Source organism: Stenella coeruleoalba (assembly GCF_951394435.1).
Source record: "Stenella coeruleoalba genome assembly, chromosome: 4".
NCBI lineage: Eukaryota > Metazoa > Chordata > Mammalia > Artiodactyla > Delphinidae > Stenella > Stenella coeruleoalba.
In genome coordinates, this window is record NC_137149.1 from 47,198,321 (window position 1) to 47,219,435 (window position 21,115).

At 40.3% G+C, this 21,115-nt stretch overlaps 1 protein-coding gene across 3 annotated transcripts in view; it reads left to right on the top strand.

Annotated features, from left to right (window-relative positions):
* Window positions 1-21,115, top strand: part of SLIT2 (slit guidance ligand 2) — a 398,287-nt gene that overhangs the window by 364,979 nt on the left and 12,193 nt on the right. Inside the window, exons 34-37 of one of the 3 annotated variants that reach the window (XM_079920023.1) lie at window positions 7,869-8,023; window positions 13,125-13,416; window positions 13,627-13,838; window positions 14,930-17,257. In XM_079920023.1, coding sequence (XP_079776149.1) covers window positions 7,869-8,023; window positions 13,125-13,416; window positions 13,627-13,838; window positions 14,930-15,171 — 901 coding nt within the window. In that variant the 3' untranslated portion in view covers window positions 15,172-17,257. Of the gene's footprint in view, window positions 1-7,868; window positions 8,024-13,124; window positions 13,417-13,626; window positions 13,839-14,929; window positions 17,258-21,115 lie in introns of those variants that run through there. The other 2 variants (XM_079920024.1, XM_079920025.1) reach the window with 2 other exon arrangements.

The window sequence follows — 21,115 nt, forward strand, 5'->3', positions numbered from 1 at the left end:
TTCCACTTTATATAACTTTATTAAAAACGCATCACACTAGGGAATTCCCTGGTTGTCCAGTGGTTAGGACTCAGTGCTTTCACTGCCGAGGGCCTGGGTTCAATCCCTGGTCAGGGAACTAAGATCCCACAAGCCACATGATGTGGCCAAAAAAAATCACACTGATGTTTTTAAAAGGGGATATTTTTACATATCCTTACATCAGAGAATTTGAGTTCAGTTAATTGCATGATTTTATGTTATATAAGATTTACCTTGGTAAAACTTTGTTTCCCAAATTATGCAGTATCTAATGTGCTATTGGAGCATCACATATGGGAGTAATGTCATATATCAGGTGCCTCGTTTCAATTGCCTGGTTAATTTTCAACACTGATGGAAATGGATTTTGTGGGGTTTTTTGGTTTTTTTTTTTTTACATCTTTATTGGAGTATAATTGCTTTACAATGGTGTGTTAGTTTCTGCTTTATAACAAAATGAATCAGTTATACATATACATATGTTCCCATATCTCTTCCCTCTTGCATCTCCCTCCCTCCCACCCTCCCTATCCCACCCCTCCAGGTGGTCACAAAGCACCGAGCTGATCTCCCTGTGCTATGTGGCTGCTTCCCACTAGCTATCTACCTTACGTTTGGTAGTGTATATATGTCCAGGATTTTGTTTATTTTAGTAAAATCAAATCTGTTAAATTAGGGGAAACTGTCATCCATTATTATTGTTTCTATTGTAGTATATTTTTTGGTTTAAAATGTTTGATCTTATGCCCTACCAGCTCCCAGTTGTTCCAGGTCCCAGCCATTTGAGTGGTCCTGGCTGAGACCCTAGACCCTGGGAACAAAGATGTTCTTTCCCACTGTACCACATCTAAATTTCAGAGCCTCAAAACCAAAAAGAAAAGGAAAAAAAAATTAAAAAATAAAATGTTTGACCTTAGATGTCAATTATTGTCTCAAACGAATTGATATGAGAACTATTATTTCATGGAATTATGTTTAGAGGTAGTAGTTAACAAAGATGTGCGTTTAAGAAAACCCAAATGTAGTAAATGTTTATTTTCCAGTAGAACTAAAGCGGCGTGCACATTGTCTCATTTTACTTCTTACATTTGAGAGAAGATCGTGCTTTCCTGTAGCCATGTATACTGCTAACAAGGCCAGGCATACAGGCAGTGGTGTAGAGCTAGCACCAGATTCACCTGAAAGGTGTGTTAAAATACAGAGTACTGGGCTGCACCTCTAGTTTGTGATTCAGATCTCAGATAAGCCCCAAATGTTCATTTCTACAAGTTTCCAGGTGATGCTCTGATCCAGGGACCACAATATGAGAACCATTTATGGAAAAGGAATATATTTGGGCTGTGCTCTGAGAGCTAATGGTGTGCATCACTTCTCACATCCAAGTTCTAAGACCTCTGTTTGATGCGGCCTTGTTGAGAGTAATTTCTGCCATAGTAATCAGCAAATGCTACAAATCCAGACTCATTCTTTTTACAGAGAGCCAGTTGTTAAACATTTGCCTGAACCCTGCTAAGAGATCTAATCAGCAGACAAAGACAACGTTAGCAGCCCAACAAGTGAATGAATGTAGAATACGGCACACATGCCTACTTGTTACAGTGCTTGGAGAATAGCATAAAGAGGGACGTGGTGGTAGTGCCATGAATGAATGAATGACAGCCCAAACTTGAAGCCAACATCAGCGGTAGTCCCTCAGACAGGCATAGAGTAACACATTATTTTCTCAATTAAGCTGTTCATTGATTGCCCTTCAAAATGACTTTCTTTTCATCTAGATGGGCAGAAACTTTTTTAAAAATCGTTAATGACAATTGTATGCTTCTTTCTTTAGGTTCAAATTAATGTCATTTTCCAAACCAGATAGTTTCTTTGGAAACATAGTCGACTACTATTTAAAAATTAAGAAATCAGGTGCACACGTTACAAAGGTACAGTACTGTACCATGCCTTCCTCGGTTTCAGTATTCAGGGAACCTGCACAACTTCAGGGGACTTTCCCCCGCAGACTGTTAGGTTGGTTGGCTACACAGTCTCTGGGTTATGCAACTTACAAGCTTATGTTAGGGAAAAAAAAAAAAAAAAGAATTAGTCTCATTGGAAAGACAGACCGTTTCCATGATAAACACTCAGCCATTCTTGACTATGCTGTATGAGAAGGCACCACTTTTTATCAGCTTCACGACTTTGAGCAATTTACCTCACCCTTTATGCTTCCATTTCACGGGGAGACTTGGAAGCAACTAATGTAAAGTGCCTAGTCGAGTACTAGGCACAGAGTATAATAATTGGTAATGCTGGGGTTTAAGGAGACTCTTCATGCTTGGATACCCAGATACTGAAGAATAAATACCCAACTCCAAATACTGTTGCCCTACATGTGACTCTTACCATATGTTCAAATGTGAAGTCTCTTTCTATTTTAGTGCATTTTTATTTAAATTACATACATAAGGTCCCCAGCTTACGATGTTTCCACTTACGATTTTTCAACGTTATGATGGTACAAAAACAATATGCGTTCAGTAGAAACTATACTTAGAATTTTGAATTTTGATTTTTTTTCCCGGGCTAGCTATATGCAGTAGGACGCTCTCTCATGATGCTGGGCAGTAGTAGCCTCAGGTCCCAGTCAGCCACACGATCACAAGGGTAAGCACCCCATACACTTACAACCGTTTTGCACCCAGACAACCATTCTGCTTTTCACTTTCCGTCCAATATTCAATAAATTACATGAGATAGTCAACACTTTGTTATAGAATAGGCTTTGTGTTAGATGATTTTGGCAAACTGTAAGCCAGTGTAAGTGTTCTGAGCATGCTTAAGGCAGGCTAGGCAAAGCTATTATGTTCAGTAGATTAAGTGTATTAAGTGCATTTCTTTTAAGTGCATTTTTGACTTACCGTATTTTCAATTTACAATGGGTTAATTGGAACTTAAGCCCATCGTAAGTTCAGGAAGATCTGTAATTTGCTTCAAAATACAACTTTACTTGATAAATTATTTTATAAAACGTTCTTCTGAAAACTCTTACGCTAATACATAAATACCTTTAATCCCACTAGGCTTCCCATTCCTTCCACTCAAAGAAGTGGGCAGGGAAATTTTTTATTAGCATCCACACTTCACAAATGAAGCACCTTTAGACCAGACATATCAAAATGAGGTGGCCAGTTGAATTTGTCTAGTTTTTTATTCCTATTCTATTGCACAGAATATGCCAACAAATACTTGGCAAAAAAGCAGGAGTTCACATAAGCAAAGTGAACTATTTATCTTTACTCCACTGAAATACCTTAAGATTTACAATTGAGATAGAAATGTAACAATATCATTGTTAATGAGTCCTGAAGACATAAAGACAATCAAATACAATTTAGAGCCACTCTTCTTTTAAGCCCCAAGTTTTTAAACTCTTTTTCTATAGCAAACCAAGAGACAATTGAGTAACGGCTTTGTTTTCACACATCCATTTAGAAATCCAAGAAAACAAAATCTCAGGTAATAGATGAGTGTAGTAAAACTGAATTACATAATAAAGGTAGTAAATGCAATTTATCTTCCTAGTGGAAAGGCTCACTGTTAAGTGGTTCACTTGCGACTTTTGTGAGTCATGGAGTATCTAGTTCCCTAGGGAGCAGTGAGTGTTTGTCAGTACTTGTCAGGACCCAGAAGGATGTTACACATTGCAGGTGGATAGGTAGGAGATGACCGTGATAGACTGTAAAATCGATGATGTCTTAGTTTTATTCTGCAACAACTGGTGTGTCAATCACTGCTATTATTTTGAAAGGGTATATAAACAAAGGACTCCTGGGCATCCCCCAGATCTCTGGCTTTAGGAGACAGCATGAAACACCAATTTAGAATACTCTTAGCTCTGCCATATTCTCTTCAGGCCCCATACACACAATACCATCTTAAAACCAAAGAATCTAAAAATATTAATTTCACAATACTTATCTGTTAAAAGCCTGGGCAAAGCCTCACTTAATTCTGAGAAATATAAACCGAATTAAGCTCAGTGGTAACTCTTACCAAGTTCTGGAATCATCAGATTAGACATTGAAAGCTTTTGGGAGGAGAAAAGTGTAGTCAGTCTGAACTTCACTTATAATTGGGAAAAGAGAAGCCAAAAACAAGTTTCAAATCTGTGTATCTCATATGCGTTCAATGATTTTTAGTAAATGTACCAAGTTGTGCAACCATCATATGAGATTTTTTTCCATAGAACTTTATTCCTGGGCTGTTTGGGAAAGAAATCATCTATTAAAGGCTGGCTACTGGTGAGAACAAACACATGCCATTTGTACAGTACTAGATACTCTTCAGGTTTTTTATTTTAAAAGTGATGGATAGGGCTTCCCTGGTGGCGCAGTGGTTGAGAGTCCGCCTGCCGATGCAGGAGACACGGGTTTGTGCCCCGGTCCGGGAGGATCCCACATGCTGTGGAGCGGCTGGGCCCGTGAGCCATGGCCGCTGAGCCTGCGCGTCCGGAGCCTGTGCTCCGTAACAGGAGAGGCCACAACAGTGAGAGGCCCGCGTACCGCAAAAAAAAAAAAAAAAGAAAAAAGTGATGGTAATAGTTAAAAGCACGTACTCTAGAACCAGACAACCTGGCTTCAAATCTGTTTAGCCACTGGCTGTGCCATCTTGGGTACCCTAAGTGCCCAAATTTAGAGTTGTGAGTCTTAAATGAGTTAATGCATGTGAAGTTGCCCCATAGTAGGTGCTGTGCAATTCTTTGATCTTATTACTTGCATTTCCCTAGTGAGGAAAAGAAAGCAGAGAAAAATTACCTGAAGTCACAGTAACTCAGTGTCACACATCTAACAGGAGCTAGGATAAGCTGAGCAAGACTTACCTCCCAACATTATCTTTCAGGATATCACCACTGAAAATTCCAAATTTTTTAATAAAATGCATCTTTTGGATGTCCTGTCCTAAGTATGCCTGGAGGATCTTTACTATCTATAACTGTAATCCAACTAGTATTACTAAATAAACTCTATATGTTATTCTTTTTTTTTTTTTTTTTTTTTTGCGGTACGCGGGCCTCTCACTGTTGTGGCCTCTCCCGTTGCCCGTTGCGGAGCACAGGCTCCGGATGCGCAGGCTCAGCGGCCATGGCTCACGGGCCCAGCCGCTCTGTGGCATGTGGGATCTTCCCAGACTGGGGCACGAACTCGTGTTCACTGCATCGGCAGGCGGACTCTCAACCACTGCGCCACCAGGGAAGCCCTATATGTTATTCTTAATACAACTCCCCTATCTTTAATTTACTTAACATACATTTATTGAGCATCTACTATTTATCAGACACTACTGGATACATTAAGGAAGAAATAAATAATACAGGGCCCCTGAATTAAAGGAGCTTACAATTAGTGGGAGTTAAAGACATGTACTCAGGAAACAAAAAAAAAAAAAAGGAAGAAAGAAAGAAAGAAAAAAGTAAAGAAAGGAATAAAGGAGTAGGAAGTAAAATGAGTTAATAATGAAGCTACCTACCTCCAGCTTCCCAGCTGAAACACTTCTTTAGAGTGTGCAGAACTTTAAAGGTATTAAACCTTTCAGCTACACTGCACCAAACATCATCATCAACAATGACATACTTAGATCAATTGCCTAAGACTGATGTGTGACCAAGAACCAGTTCCCTAGTACAAATGAGTCTTTTTCTTTGCAACTGTAAAGGGAAAAGGGGGGCCCATTATTAATAGTTATAAATTAAATAAGGTCATTGTTCACAGAGTATTCATATAAAACCACTTAAAGAGTTGTATACGATGACAAAGGAAAAAGCAATTGACTACCACCTTCTCTATGTATATCTTTATATTAATGTTTTACTTAAAACTTCTAATAATTTGGATATGTCCCCAAAGAAGTTATTATATTTCTGCCAGTCTTTAGCATTATCTTACAATGAATATTAAAAATAAAGCCTGACTAATTTCTTCTTGAAGAAGATTCTGAAGTAGTATTGGATTATTTATATGATGACAGTGGTGGTGGTGGTAATGATGATGACGGTGATGATACTAATATCTAGCGTTTAACTTTGCACTTTCTATAGGCTAGATGTTTTGTTCTGCATTTAAAAAAATCATTTCATAGGGATAGACCTCAAATTAACCATAGGAGGGGGGAATATTTGTTAGCATTTACTGAAGAGAAGATTGAAGTTTATTAGCAATTAAGTTACTTATCTAAGGTCAAACATTTAATAAATGCAAGACCAGCATTCAAATCCAGGCTTATCTGATTCTAAAATATGTATGTTTAACCAGTAGTTGGTATTATTTAAGACCACTAACATCTGGTAGGCAACTTTATTTAGAAAGTATTTTCCTTGTATATTGTTTCCTCTGTTGATTTTAGTGGTATCAAGTGTTGGGATAATTAAATGTGTAAAACGCAAAAATATTGATTGGCACATCTAACATTTATTTTTTTAAAGATGATATCTGAAACAGGTTATTAAAAATTCCTGCACACGTGGACACTTTTAACTACTTAACACCAGAGAACTTCAGGTGTTTTCACAGCTCTGCAGAATGGTTTATATTGTTGTCAAATCACAAAAACATTTTATTCCATGTCGGCAAACAATGGAATAAGATTAGACTCCTGTGGTGAGAACCATGAAGAAATATCTATACATTTTTCTGTTATTTTCCAGGCTTGACGTATTTGCAAATTTAAATATCAGTGCCTGGAAATTTAAGCAATCTTCTTGCATAGGGACTATTAGGTATTCACTATCTTCCTTATAGTATGTTCCCATATTTCCCTTTTTGAGCCCTTTTTCCAATCTTCGAGTCAACATCTCAGTATATTAGTTCTTTAATATTCACTATTGATCCTGTTTTCTTTGTTGCTCCTGTTTCAATTTGTCCTGTTTGCATCTTTGCCTGATGTAACACTTGTGTTAGGTTGACAGACACCCTTTAAAACCTTATAGCACCTACCTGCTAATTGCACCCAACTTCATTTTCAATTGTCGTTTTCCGTTTACCTGTTTCTTAATCTCTTTGTTTTTGTCCATTTTATGAATTTCCATAAGCCCTCTCAAATTGTTAAGAAGGCGGATGTAATGATTGTTGGACCTGTCCCTTGAAAGTTATAGAAGAGAAATTGAAGAACCATTGTCATCACTAGACTCCCTAGACATGACTATGTTAAGCATTCTATTTAATCCATTATTCCCACCTCTCCACTGAGCGTAATCATCTTCACAGTAATATCATTTGATGGGCATCCTTCTGAAAAATGCAAAGAAAATGAGAGTATATTATCAATTAACAAATTTCAAAAAGTGCAGTGATCCTGCCAAGTTGGTTCTTCCTGCATTTATATGTATGTTTGATTCTAATAAGTATTACTGTGTAGTGCTTAAGAGTGCAGAGACCAATGATCCCCTAAGATCAATGTCTAAAAAGTATATTTGGCACAGGTATCAGTTAGTTGTCTTTTGAATGCAATTTGGAGTAACAGTATCTGAACAAATGAAACTTTAGTGACATTTAAAATCAAATGCATAAATTATGCTTTGGAATTTCTACATACTGGGAGAATGTGATTGGATAATGATAAAATGTATTCATTTCCACTTCTCCCAATGGGAGAACAAACTTATTTTGTATTACCCAAGAAATAAAAAATGATTATATCTCCTTGAAAATATCTTTTATTTTAAAATCAACTACTGGCCTTTATCTTTATTAATGTTAAATAGGAGTATCTTTTCCCAAAAAGAGCTTATTGGAGTTTGAATTGTAACTCCTTTTCCTTAATAAATATAAAATTGGAGGATCAGTTAAGTTATCTTTTTTTTTTAATAGCGTGGAGACGATCAATGATGGAAATTTTCACATTGTGGAACTACTCGCCCTGGATCAAAGTCTCTCCCTCTCTGTGGATGGAGGGAGCCCCAAAATCATCACCAACTTGTCAAAGCAGTCCACTTTGAATTTTGACTCCCCACTCTATGTCGGAGGTAAGCGCTTTTCCAAATTCCGTGGATTCCCAAACCCTTTGATGCTCATCACAGACTGATCCTGAAGTTGTTGATGCCTGGTGCCATGGCCATTGATCAGTCATTGAAAGATGGACAACAAGGATAGAAAAGAAAGAGCCCTAAATGCGCGATAAGAGACCATGTTGTAACCCTGGCTCTGGGTCTAACAAAATGTGTGGTTGGAGTGGAGAAGGACATGAATGTTTCTTTTGTGTCTGTCACATACTAGGTGATTTAAACATCATAAAATCTAATCTTACTGTTCTGGTGTATAGGAAAAAGAAAGCTGGTTAGAGGTCAAATACAGACAATGAAGAAGATGGGGAGTCAAGTGTGATGCAAACTGAGGAGCGCATGACCCACCCCAGCACTGTTAAGGAGGCGAACACTACCAGCTTCAGTTAAATGTCACTATGCTGGAATGCCTCTACTGTCAGCTGCGAACTCATGTACAGGATAGGATAATTATTAATGAAATCAAATGAATGAATGAACAAATTAAACGTACAACTTGTATTGGGGCAGCAGGAAGTACTTCTCTTTAGCTAAGACCTTATGGTGAATGGACAAGGGAGACGGTCAGAAAGGTGGATTAGGGCCTGGAATGACAGAGTGAAGACTCGACTTTATTTTTAAGCTGCATGAAGGCAGATGAGTAAATAGATGAGGGATAGAGTCTGAGCAAACTTCTGAAGGAGCTCCGAGGAGAAGACCTGTGATGGAGAGAGCTTGTACTTTTACCTCTATCTGGAGGAGTAAATATATACTGGAGACAGAATTTCAACTTTCAGGCAAGAAAGCATATGATTTTGAATTGAGTTGCACTGAATTAAATTACATTGAATTGACTAAATAAATTAACTCATTTTACAGATAAATAAGCTAAAGTTTCTGAACAGGTCAATGTAACCAATTTCTTCACCATGACAGGTATTTCATGAACTTCACATCATTATTTTCACAGTAATGACCTTGGGATGCTGCATAAGTTTCTTAACCCCTCAAAGCCTTCCCTGAAAGCATTTTGGGAAATTTCCTGAAATTCCAGAGCACTTCTGTTTTTAATAATTTCAGCAGTAGAAAATCTGAACACTGATAGACTTTTGATTTTTTTTAAAGCAGTTAAAAGTCTTTGGTTCATTTCTGTAAATATTTATTGAGCACCTCCCATAAGCTGAGAATTAAATTAATAGGTGCATGAAGAATACAAAACTGAAAAAGAAATATCCCTTCTGTGTCAGGGGAGTGGGGAAGGCAGTCACATCTTCATGAAACCATAATACATTTGTAATAAAAGTATCTCATATTAAGTCCGTGCAGCAAGTTGACTGATCTGTTTGCTTCCTGGGAATCACACTGTGGGACTCATTAACAGGCAAAGGCCGTCCATTCTTGCCTGCATTACCATGAACGGCAGTTGCTTTGGCATGGGTGAAGTCACAGATGTTACCTGTGGTTGGAGAGAAAAGAAATTATATTTACTAAGCACATGCTGTGTGCTCAATGCAATGCTGCTTTTACAGTCTTAACCCTCAGAGACTTTAGGAAGTAGGTATGATTTTTTGTTTTATAATCCCTAAGGGACTTCATGGAATATGTCCAAGTTGATAGAGACCTCGTTTGAGTTCAGGTCTGTCTAACCCCAAAGCCACCTGCGTTGCCACTCACCTTCTTAACATGGAGCAGAAAAGGAAGCAGTCTAAGTTCTGTGGCTTTTCATTTATTTCTGGACTTGTCCTTCACTTGATTTTATTATGTTTTCATTAGAAATCATTTCATTAAATCTTTTAAGACCCCTTTAGAATGTGGAGAAAATAATAAGTAGAGAATGGGAGTGCTTGGGCCAGAACATTTTTACAAAAAGGGGGAAAAAATGTTTTAAATTAGTACTGAGAAGTGCTAATCCTTCTAAGGGTAGAGGGCCTGGAAGAATCCAGATGGTGCCTCTTTCCACTTCCAACCAGCCTCACTGCCAGAGAACACACTGGGCTCATTTCCTTCCCACTCAGGGTAATTCGGATTTTAAAAATACAATGCAGTCCTAAGACTGCAGCCCTGAATTCTTTATGGTAAAAGCAGGAGAACCTGAATTAGCAAAGGAGAGCAAGGTAAACAAGCTCTCTTTTTTCTCAAAGTCTGCAAACAGGAACACTCCCCAAGGAAGATGGCCCAAAGGTGATGCATTCCATGCCTTAGGCCCTTGCAGGAGTATTTTCTAGCAAAACAGGGAGGCAGGTTTCCCTACCTTTGGGTTTTCAACTACCCATGATATAGGCTTTACTTGATGCAAAGCACTGTAATCTTTATGTTTTTCGGTATAATTGTCCAACCAGAACATACATTACTTAAAGGGTTTTTTTTTAAAAAAAGTAAAGACCTGCACATAGAGACCCCTCCGTGCATCACAAATCTTCTCCTAATGCCCCCATTGTACAGAAGACATCAGTGTTGACACTTGGTCTGTTTATTGTCATTTTGAAATATGTAGAGCTTGTTAAGGCTAAAAACCGTCCACTAAGTTACCTATTGTTTGATAGATTGAATTCCAGCTATGGTCCATGGCATAGAGGAAAGGCTAAAGGAAAACAAACATGGATCTACTTCTGTTTTTCAGTTAAGACTTAGTTCCCTGGTCAGAAGTCTACCAAGCACCTGAAAAGGTTGAGTTAAGATAGTTCTTGACTTCATGATATCCTACTGAAAGTAACTATATGTGTGATGTATCAACATTTTCATTTAAAAATTACTACAATCAAAGCTAGACCTTTATCATTGTTAGTTTGGGAATAGAAGGAACACATTTACTAATTGCTTCTCCCTGCTGTGGAACTTCATGGGTCTGTAGTTAGTCTTGACATGTGCACATATGTGTGTTGCGTGACTAATTGAAAATAGTCTTGGAAGAAGTTCTTTTTTAACCTCTGAAGAAAGGACCATAAATGTGTGGACATTAAAGTCCACATGTTTGGGCTTCCTTGGTGGTGCAGTGGTTGAGAGTCTGCCTGCCGATGCAGGGGACACGGGTTCGTGCCCCAGTCTGAGAAGATCCCACATGCCGTGGAGTGGCTGGGCCCGTGAGCCATGGCCGCTGAGCTTGCGCATCCGGAGCCTGTGCTCTGCAACGGGAGAGGCCACAAAAAAAAAGTCCACATGTTTTGGATGGATGGATATGACTATGTAGAACTTACCCCCAAACAAGGAATTCCCAGTCACTAGTCCTCTCCTGGAAATGGAACATTCCATCCTTTTGACCCCACTCTACAAAGCAACCCAGTTCCCAAGACCAGACACACACAGACTAAAAACTTGAACTCATGACCTTCAAATCCTAGACACTAATTCAGTACCTGTCAAAATGTGACCAGGACCACCTGCACCAGAGTCACCTGAGCTTGCATGTTAACATTGCGATTTCTATGCCCACACCGTCATTCTGGGTTAGAATCTCAGGTGAGGAGAGATGGGGGCCTGGGAAGCTGCCTTCTCAACAGCGCCCCTCTGGTGGCTCTTATGTATGACGGGCTTGGAAACAACTGGTCTGGTCCATCCACTCATGTTACAGATGAGAAAACTAAGCACCAGAGAGGGGAAATGACTGGCCCAAGTGCACACAGGCCAAAAATACAGACTTTGACCTCTAGCCTAGTGGTTTTGTATAAGCGGCTATCTGACTTTGGTGCCTGCTAGACCTCGAATGGAGGTCCTTCGAATGGGAAAGGAGATGCTGCCACAAGGCAGCGCCCAGAGAGTACTGTGGCTCGTGGTCTTTATAACCAACAAACCCTCTAGAGAGTGACAGCCCTGGTCTTTTCCAGCCTCGACCCTCCAACCAGTAGCTCAGAGTCCAGGTGTAGGGATGGTGTGAGCACTGGGGGGAAGGTCAGCTGCTCTAAAGGCCTTGGCTCCCTCCCCTCCCCCGCAGCAACCTGGATGGTTGCCTCGTGTAGGATTCCATCCAGGAGCTATTTCAGGGTCTGGCTTAGGCCATGGAAAGATTCCTCAGTTTTGCCAGATAAGGGTTACCAGATGACCGTCACTGGTGGAATATATATATATGTGTGTGTGTGTGTGTGTGTGTATATATACACACACACACACAAAGATTGCGAATTCTGGTTTTGGAGGAATTTCTTTTATAGTCCTGATTTCTTGGAATATGAAGGTTTCACTCTCAATTAGCAAGGGGAAAAAAAGGATGTGAATGAAGTGCTGTCCTGATTGGAAGCAGGGTGAGTTTTTCAGACACTGACATCCACGGCTGAGTTTGGGACATTGCCAGTGGTGAGCTGGACTAGCTGCCAGCTTAGAATTTGGCAGGACTGGGGTGAATGGTCCCTGTGAACCCCAGCTCTGCTCTCACTCTCTGAAAATCAGGGGACTGAACCATGACCTGAGATTGGGGAAGTTTGTGTCATCGGCTTAATTCTAACCCAGTCTTACTGGTGACACCGAGCATGTCGCCGAGCTCTCTGGGCCCTGGGCCCCCTTCATCTTTAAAGGGCAGGATTGGTCAAGGAATCAGTCTGGCTCTAGGCTTCTGGGCTGTGTGTCCAGGTTAGGGGGTGGGTGTGGAGGTAGAAGGGAGTACGAATCCCTCCCCCATTCCCAACCTTGCTTTTAAATACAGTGGCCCTGATTTTAGGTTTTATAGATTCATGCCTCCATATAAGGGTTTTTTTATTTAAAAAAACAAAAAACAAAACAGATGTTAGAAACTAAAGATTGACCGCCAATGAACTAGGTTCTTTATTCTAGTTGTGCATTAGAATTGCCTGGAGCATCTTCCAAAAAACAAAAACAAAGAAACACACATCCCTTCTCCCTCCCCCACTCCACCCAGTTAATCTGATCAAATCCGTCTGGGCTGAGGTCCCAAGCATCAGTATTTCTTCAAAGATCCAATGTGATTCTGATGTGCAGCCCCGTTGAGAAGCGCAGGACGGGATGCTTGTGCTGCCTGGTTCTCCTGAAGAAGAGTCACGCAGACTCCTGCCCCGCTGGAAGAGCTAAGAGGGTCCGGGTGGCCACTGGCTGGGGAGCCGCGGAAGGGCGTGACCTCTGACTTGGTGCTCCCCTGCAGGCATGCCCGGGAAGAACAACGTGGCTGCAGCTCTGCGCCAGGCCCCCGGGCAGAACGGCACAAGCTTCCACGGCTGCATCCGGAACCTTTACATCAACAGCGAGCTGCAGGACTTCCGGAAGGTGCCCATGCAGACCGGCATCCTGCCCGGCTGTGAGCCGTGCCACAAGAAGGTGTGTGCCCACGGCACGTGCCAGCCTAGCACCCAGTCCGGCTTCACCTGCGAGTGCCAGGAAGGATGGACGGGGCCCCTCTGTGACCAGAGGACCAATGACCCCTGTCTTGGAAATAAGTGAGTCTGGGCTGCTTGGTAGTTAAACCCACACACTCCAACCTTCAAAGCAAAACCCCAGAGAGGAAAGAAGGAAAGGGGGAGGGGGAAGGGAGAGAAAGAAGTCAGTTCATTAGCATTGTCTCCCTTATATTCCATCCATCATCCTCCCTCCTCCATTCTTATCCTCTCTGCCTGACCCATTTCCATCTCTGCGGTCCTCCACTGTAGGTGCGTCCATGGCACCTGTCTGCCCATCAACGCCTTCTCCTACAGCTGCAAGTGCCTGGAGGGCCATGGGGGCGTCCTCTGTGATGAAGAGGAGGATCTGTTTAACCCCTGCCAGGCGATCAAGTGTAAGCATGGGAAATGCAGGCTCTCAGGACTGGGACAGCCCTACTGTGAATGCAGCAGTGGATACACTGGGGACAGCTGTGATCGAGGTAAGCCAACCCAGGTGGGCACCGACCTCTATCTTGGCAAAGCAAGAGGGGCCCCCATCTTTGAACAGAGAGAGAGAGAAAGGAAGACACACAGAGGGGAGTGATATGAGGAACGCCAGGTCTTTGCAGTATTTGTAGTTGCTGCTGTTGATTTACTTAACAGTGTTACAGGAAGGCACAGATGTGAAATGTCCTAAACCTCCGTTGCAAGATATTATACACCCTTCACAAGTCTTCTCACACTTGATTTGCTATGAAATACTACTTTTCCCTTAGGCGGGAGCACATTTACTTTCCTTCTTTCTTACCTTTACCTGCTGTTCTCATCTGTACAGATTACTGATTCATCTTCTGGCACAGAGAAGACGGTACTAATAATTCTGCTCTAGTTTTAGGACAAAATCGCCTTTGACCTTAGAATCAACTGATTTATCACAGTAAATTATGCAGGTGAGAGGGATGGAAACAGGCTGACATCTCAGCCCACCTATTTCCTTCTCCTGTGTCTGCGTGATCAGAATGTGCTTTGCCTCCAGCTGGCAGGGATTTTGTTGTGTGTATCGGAGGGATGAGACGAGAGGAACGTGCCCATGGAGGCTTTTAGCAGATGTCTCTTTTTGAACTAGTTCATACTTGGGTAATTTATGAAGTTAGTGGAATGTTACTTGTATTAAGTAACAGATTGAACGATATTAAACTCCAGGTCTAATAAATTAAATTGCGTACTCTCTGAAACGGCGCCCTCGGTAAACAAAACCAGCTGTTAGTAGTGTAAAAACAGAAGATGTATATTTTTGCTATAAAAGAAAAGATTTAGGAATCCAATTTTCTTGTCAGCCCGAAAGCATAGTATTTACAGTCCACATATAAAGTATTCACTTTGCTCAAAATAAAGGCCGAAAAGAAGTGTTTTTCAAAGAACTGAAGGCTGTGCCACCGGGCCGTAATGTGGAATAGCATAACACTGAAAATAGCCGTTACAAACAGGAAGCGAAAGCAGTGTCTCCTGAACTGAGTGGTAGATTCACGGCCACTTCGCACGACTGACAGCGACTGCCCTTATACTGCTTGTGCTTTTTGTTCTTTTCTAGAAATCTCTTGTCGAGGGGAACGGATAAGAGATTATTACCAAAAGCAGCAGGGCTATGCCGCTTGCCAAACAACTAAGAAGGTCTCCCGGTTGGAATGCAGAGGGGGGTGTGCAGGCGGGCAGTGCTGCGGACCTCTGAGGAGCAAGCGACGGAAATACACTTTCGAATGCACTGATGGGTCATCGTTTGTGGACGAGGTTGAGAAGGTGGTGAAGTGTGGCTGTACCCACTGCGCCTCCTAAACCACGTCCCTGGCAGCTTTGGTCTTTGGAAAATGTTGTATACTTCTTGACCCTGTTGGACTCACGAATGCTTCATAGTGGAAATAATTGAAATATATTGTAAAATACAGAACAGACTTATTTTTATTATGAGAATGAAGACTTTTTTTCTGCATTTAGAAAAAAAAAAAAGAAATGCTTGAACTAAAGCTTCCCCAACACTGGAGAAGTATAAAGAATGATACACCTGAAGGCATTAGAGCAATGATGGAAACCATGGTAACTTGGATTCATCTTCGTAACTTGCTGGAGACCAGCAGAAGCACATACCCAGGGGAGAGACGAGGTTCTCTCTGCTGATGTGAAGTTGCCCAGAGCATAATCTCCTGTGCCCTGGTTTGCATCTACGCAGTTCATGAGGACAGGCCAAGCACATGTGTGTGAGTGAGGGTGCAAGGCAGATGAATGGAACTCCAGCATTCACAGCCAGAATGAACGGATGAGAAATATTTTGTGCAGAACATAAAGTATCCTGAAGACCTGGGTTCCATTCATCAGAGGAGACGAGAGTGCTAAAATAAATTTTATCTTCTTTTTAAACGTCAGCATGTTAGCAGGAGAAGCACACAAAAGTGTTTATCTACCGTTTTCCAGTATTAATTTTTTGTAATATAAATGACAAAGGAGATGATAAAGAACCAATAGATTATTGATAAATAAATTAGTAATAATATGAATTTTTGTTTCTATGAGTTCTAAACAGCCCTATACAGTATTCGGTTTCAATGAGAAATATTTATTGTATCAAAGTACATTGTACTTAACATTCTAGGCCATCCTTTTGCTGTTTCTCAATGCTTTAATATATATTAATTTATAATTGTCCTGATATTTTTGTACATTTTCAAACTTAAAAATCAGGATTCTTTTGTGGTTTTTTTGGCAATAGTACTAACATAGGGTGTTATCTTGGGATAAATATGTGTTGATCTGTTTGTTTACCTTGACATCTGACCACTGGTGTCACTGACCTACTGGCCTCATTCAGGACACCTGCAGAGGGTATGTAAAGTCTATGCGTGAGACGGTCATTGTACAGAAAGAAGCGCCCCTCTGCAGCGTGTCCTCACAGAACAGAAATGGTGTGTAGCAATCGACACTAGAAAAGTAGATCTTTTACAAGTTAATTATTTCCTCGACTTTTTTTGCCCTTTTACCGAGGGTGGGGCGGGGAGAGAAAAGGCTGTAATGTCAAGAACTGTGATTTTTTTTTCCCCCAAACAATAAAGCTCCTTTATTACCTTAATGTTCCCATGTTAACATGTTTGCTGCTAAATTACAATGTAGAATTGATAAGGATTTATAGTGGACTGTGCTCTTCCCTCATTAAAATCCCAGGGTACCCTGTAAAGATGCAGATGTTTCTTTCCAAAAACATTTTTACAAAGAAAACTAGACGTACATGTATAATTCAGTGTGCTTTGTCTTTCTCCAGACTAATATCAGTTACACTACTGATGTTTGTAAATTAAACAGATATTTACTTCATTAACAGCTTGTTGGTTTTCTTAGAAACTGCACAGTATTTAGAGTCTCCTCCTTAAGAATTTCTTAATCAAGGTGATACCAAAAGAACAGGGAGGGAAACCTATACCTTTTTGTTGCCAGAAATTGGTTTGAGATCAGCATACTGTGACATCTGGGTACTTTGGGATGGCCACATGAAAGAGATGGAGAAAAGAACATATTCTTGGCTAAGAAAAACAGTGCATATTCAATTAATTTTTCCCCAAAAAATATTATAAGATGAAATCTAACTCAACCAAAATGGTATTTTCCTTTATGCTGTTCTTTCCCCCTCAATTAGATCCAGATGGAAAATAACACAAGAAAAAGAGAACTTTTCTCCAAAGGTACTGTCAGGCAAGGGTTGGTAATATCTAGATATACTATCCAGAACAGGAAAATAACACTGACTGGGTGGGATATTAATCCTCACCCACCAGCTAAAAGTTTTTCATTTATTTCCCTGTAAGAAAATCATGTGTGCGTGAACTCACGTGGACACGCGTGTGCACATGCACACCCGCGCAAGCGCACGCGCACACACATACTGCTGTTTCACAGACACAAATGTCCAATCATTTATTCACTCTTGTTTAAAATGTCTACATTTTAATAATATAAATATTATGCAGTCATTGTAAGCCATTTGTTTATTCCCACTGGTTGCTTCTTTTCTTCAAGGGTTTGCATTATCTTAATAGTCATTGCTTTTCGAGGGCTTATCATATGGCAGGTGCTATGCCATGGGCTTTATATGAAATATTCATCTCCCTCTACAAACCTGTGAGATTTTTATGCTGCTTGTTTTCCACAGGCATAAACAGCTCGAAAACAGAGGAGCTGAATTCCAGCTCAGGCCCTTCAGATCACGTGGTCTATGTTCAAGAGGTAAAGGCCGAAGCTCAGTAATTACTACCCTCTACTAAGGGACTTTTAAGCCTTGGCACTCATTTCCACAGCACAATTATTCTCTATTGATCATGTCAATTTAAGTAATCTTCATTAGAGACTTTATTTTGTTTTTGTTTTTTAAGGGAAAAAAAGTGAAATACAGTAGTTTACAGAATGTTATTCTTTCTCCTTCCTGCTTATAAAGACACAAAATAGAATTATGTTTGCCTGGAATTTGGGCTGATTTAGCAAGTTTCCTAGGGGATTATTTGCTTCGTAATGGGGCTACATTCTGCAAGAGTCCTTCTTTGAGAAAATTCAATAGTCAAATAATTACTAGTAAATGAGATAAGGACATTATTCATGTTACAAAAGGCTGCCTACTTACAAAGCCTAGACCATAGGATTTCTTTAATAGGAAACTATTTTGGAGTATTTCCAACAGATTCAATATATTAAAACAAAAAGCATTTTGCATATCTCAGAGTCAAGGCTGCTTCACAGAGTAATGCACAGTTTTTTGGGGGTTTTTTTTGCAGTATGCGGGCCTCTCACTGTTGTGGCCTCTCCCATTGCAGAGCACAGGCTCCGGACGCACAGGCTCAGCGGCCATGGCTCACAGGCCCAGACGCTCCATGGCATGTGGGATCCTCCCGGACCGGGGCATGAACCCGTGTCCCCTGCATCGGCAGGCGGACTCTCAACCACTGTGCCACCAGGGAAGCCCAGTAATGTATAGTTTTAATCTGAAAAGATAAAGTAATTAAACATCCCTAATGTGTTTAAAGTCTCACATGAGTGAGGCGGTACCGTCAAGGACATGCCATGGAGGTTTGACATGTGTTCAATTTAAGATGTGTTCATTGAATAATAACTCTCTCCCTCTTCAGAATTTGTGTTCACCACAGATTTCCTGAAATTATTTCTAAGCACTAATAGACTAACCCTGGGTTTAGAATTGCTCTGAGCATTTTCTTTTTGGATGGCTTGCTTTGTCAGCAGCAATTCTTTCTGGAGAAATGATTGAAAGACTGTGGAAATCGATTCAGGACTTAAAGATCCTGAGTGTCATGGTGTCATCTGCCTCATAGAGTGACCATTATTTCAAAAGTCATGTTTGTAAAGGTATATAAGCTGTAAAAGTATATAAGCTGTAAAAGTATTTAAGCTATAAAAGTATATGAAGCTTTATATAAAGTATATAAAGCTATATGAAATACATAAGCTATTTTTCATTCTTAATCCTCTCTTGGGTACTCAAAAGTGACTTAAATTTTTATTTCCTATCTCCTGTTATGTGCAAGGAGCTATGCCAAACTTCTGATATATAGTTTCAAACGAAACAGATATTGCTTCTGCCGTTTTAGAGCACACACTCCATGCCTTTGGAGTTGAGGTTAAAATGGGTGATAGATAATATACAAATGACTGAACTAATATATAATTTCAGATTGTGATAATCTCCCTGAAAGAAATTATGAGGTACTAGAAAAACGTAGAGCAGAGGGATCCAATCAAATACATATTGGGAGTTAGGGAATGCCTCTGTGAGGAAGTGACGCTGAAGCTAAGTTGTGAAGGATAAAGTAGGATGTGCAATGGAAACAGATGGAAATGTATGTGAGGGTCAAGTGGGGTGGAGTCCATGCAGAGGGAACAGCCTGTTTATAGGCCTGAGGAGGGAAAGACTCTTGCGTAGTCAAGGGAACAAAAGAAGTCAGTGTGGTCAGAGTGAGGCATATATTTATTTCATGTGTGTAATACAACAATGACTATTTTCTGGCTTTATTAACTCGCTTCATCTATTTTTTTGAGCGTCTGTTTACGGTAAGCTTTTAAAGTGCCAACAAAAATGGATTTTCATTGTAAAATAGCAACTAGTTAGTAGTGTTTAACGCAGTTCCAAATGAAATACCTCTGAAGACACAGAAAATATCAACACTTACAATAGCACTGAAGATTAAGAATAGTATTTCTGGAATCTCAAAGGCATTTTCATGAACTCAGAAGCTGATGAGGCTGGATTAAAAGAAACAACTGCTGGCCAACCCATGCTTTGAAACTCATGAGCATTCTTTGCTCTGGACACTAAGGCAGAGACTCAGGAAAGGGGTCAACTGAAAAAACAAAAATACCTGTGCATTAAGGGCACCGTTTTGTGAGGATGCCAAGGGCTGTTCCTCCAACCAGTGAGGTAAAATTGTTCTTCATCTGCTAGGATGCTCCAATTCTCATTAAAGAAACCAAAAGAGTACAAAAACTACTATACAGTGTTACACTGAATCTTGAGAGATGTCTCTATAATAAACCATTGTAGATATGGATTGAGCCTAGAAGAGCCATGGTAGCAATGCATGCTTAGAATGATGGGAGAGAGAAGTACTTCATCAGTTCACAGAACAATTGCATTATATGGCTCACTATTAAGCAAAGTAATATGGTTTGAGCAAAAGCATGGTGGTGGAAATTACAGGCCATATATGGGGGTGAGAGCTAAGATATTCAGAATTCTTGTTGGCAATAGAAGTTTACTGAGAGTGTCTGAGTAAGAGAATGATTTGTCAAGACCTGAAATATGGGAATTTTAGATGGGTAGCAGAATGTAAAATCAATTGATCAGGTAGCTATTTCTTAAGTATATAAAAAGGTAAGAGCCAGGAATTAAAAAGGGGGGGAAATGGCAAATGAATTAGAAGAGACTCTATAAAGTGTATTGTTACAGTGGGAGAATTACTAATTCATGATGAATTGGGTGTTTGGCAGGGAAGAAGGGGAAATCAGGTGTGACTTCTTTTGAGCTTGTCTGTTTGTTTCTGCTTTTCCTTAAAGCACAAGAATTGAAATGTGGGTTTCGCTGCAGCATAGTGACTGCATAGGGCTGGAAAGAACTTGAGGATCAGAGTTGCTGACCTGGGAAGCCCCACCCTTATGCTCTCAACCCGTCTTCCACTCCACTGAATGAACATAATGCATTTTTCTATATCATGTCTTTACTACCTTTAATTAAATGTCTTTACTGAACTCCTTTGTAGGATAACATCCAAACTCTAGTGTGGTATTCCAGATTCGTCACAAAGTGACCTCCCCAAGCCTGTAACTTATGCTCTTAGATTGCCAAATTGTAGGAAAGGATATTTTAAAACAGATTATGAGCTGAGATGTCTAAAACCATAGGTATAAGATTCATCCACATAGAAGTGGTCGCTGAAGCCAAGAAAATGGATGAGCTAATTTAGATACTCAATAGAATGAACTTGACCAGAAGAATAGGACCCAACTTTAGATAATGCTCACATTTCTAGAATGAAGTGGTCCCAGAATGGAGATGAAGAAAGAGCAGTTTTAATAGAATGATGGAGTAGTAGCTGGATAGCCATGGAGAGGAACAGAAGTTATGAGTAATAGACTTCCCTCTCAATAAGTCTGATAGCAAAAGAAGAGGTGAGTCAGGATGACAACTGGAAGAGTTGGTGAGGTCACGCAGCACTCATTCAGTGGGTCAGTAAGG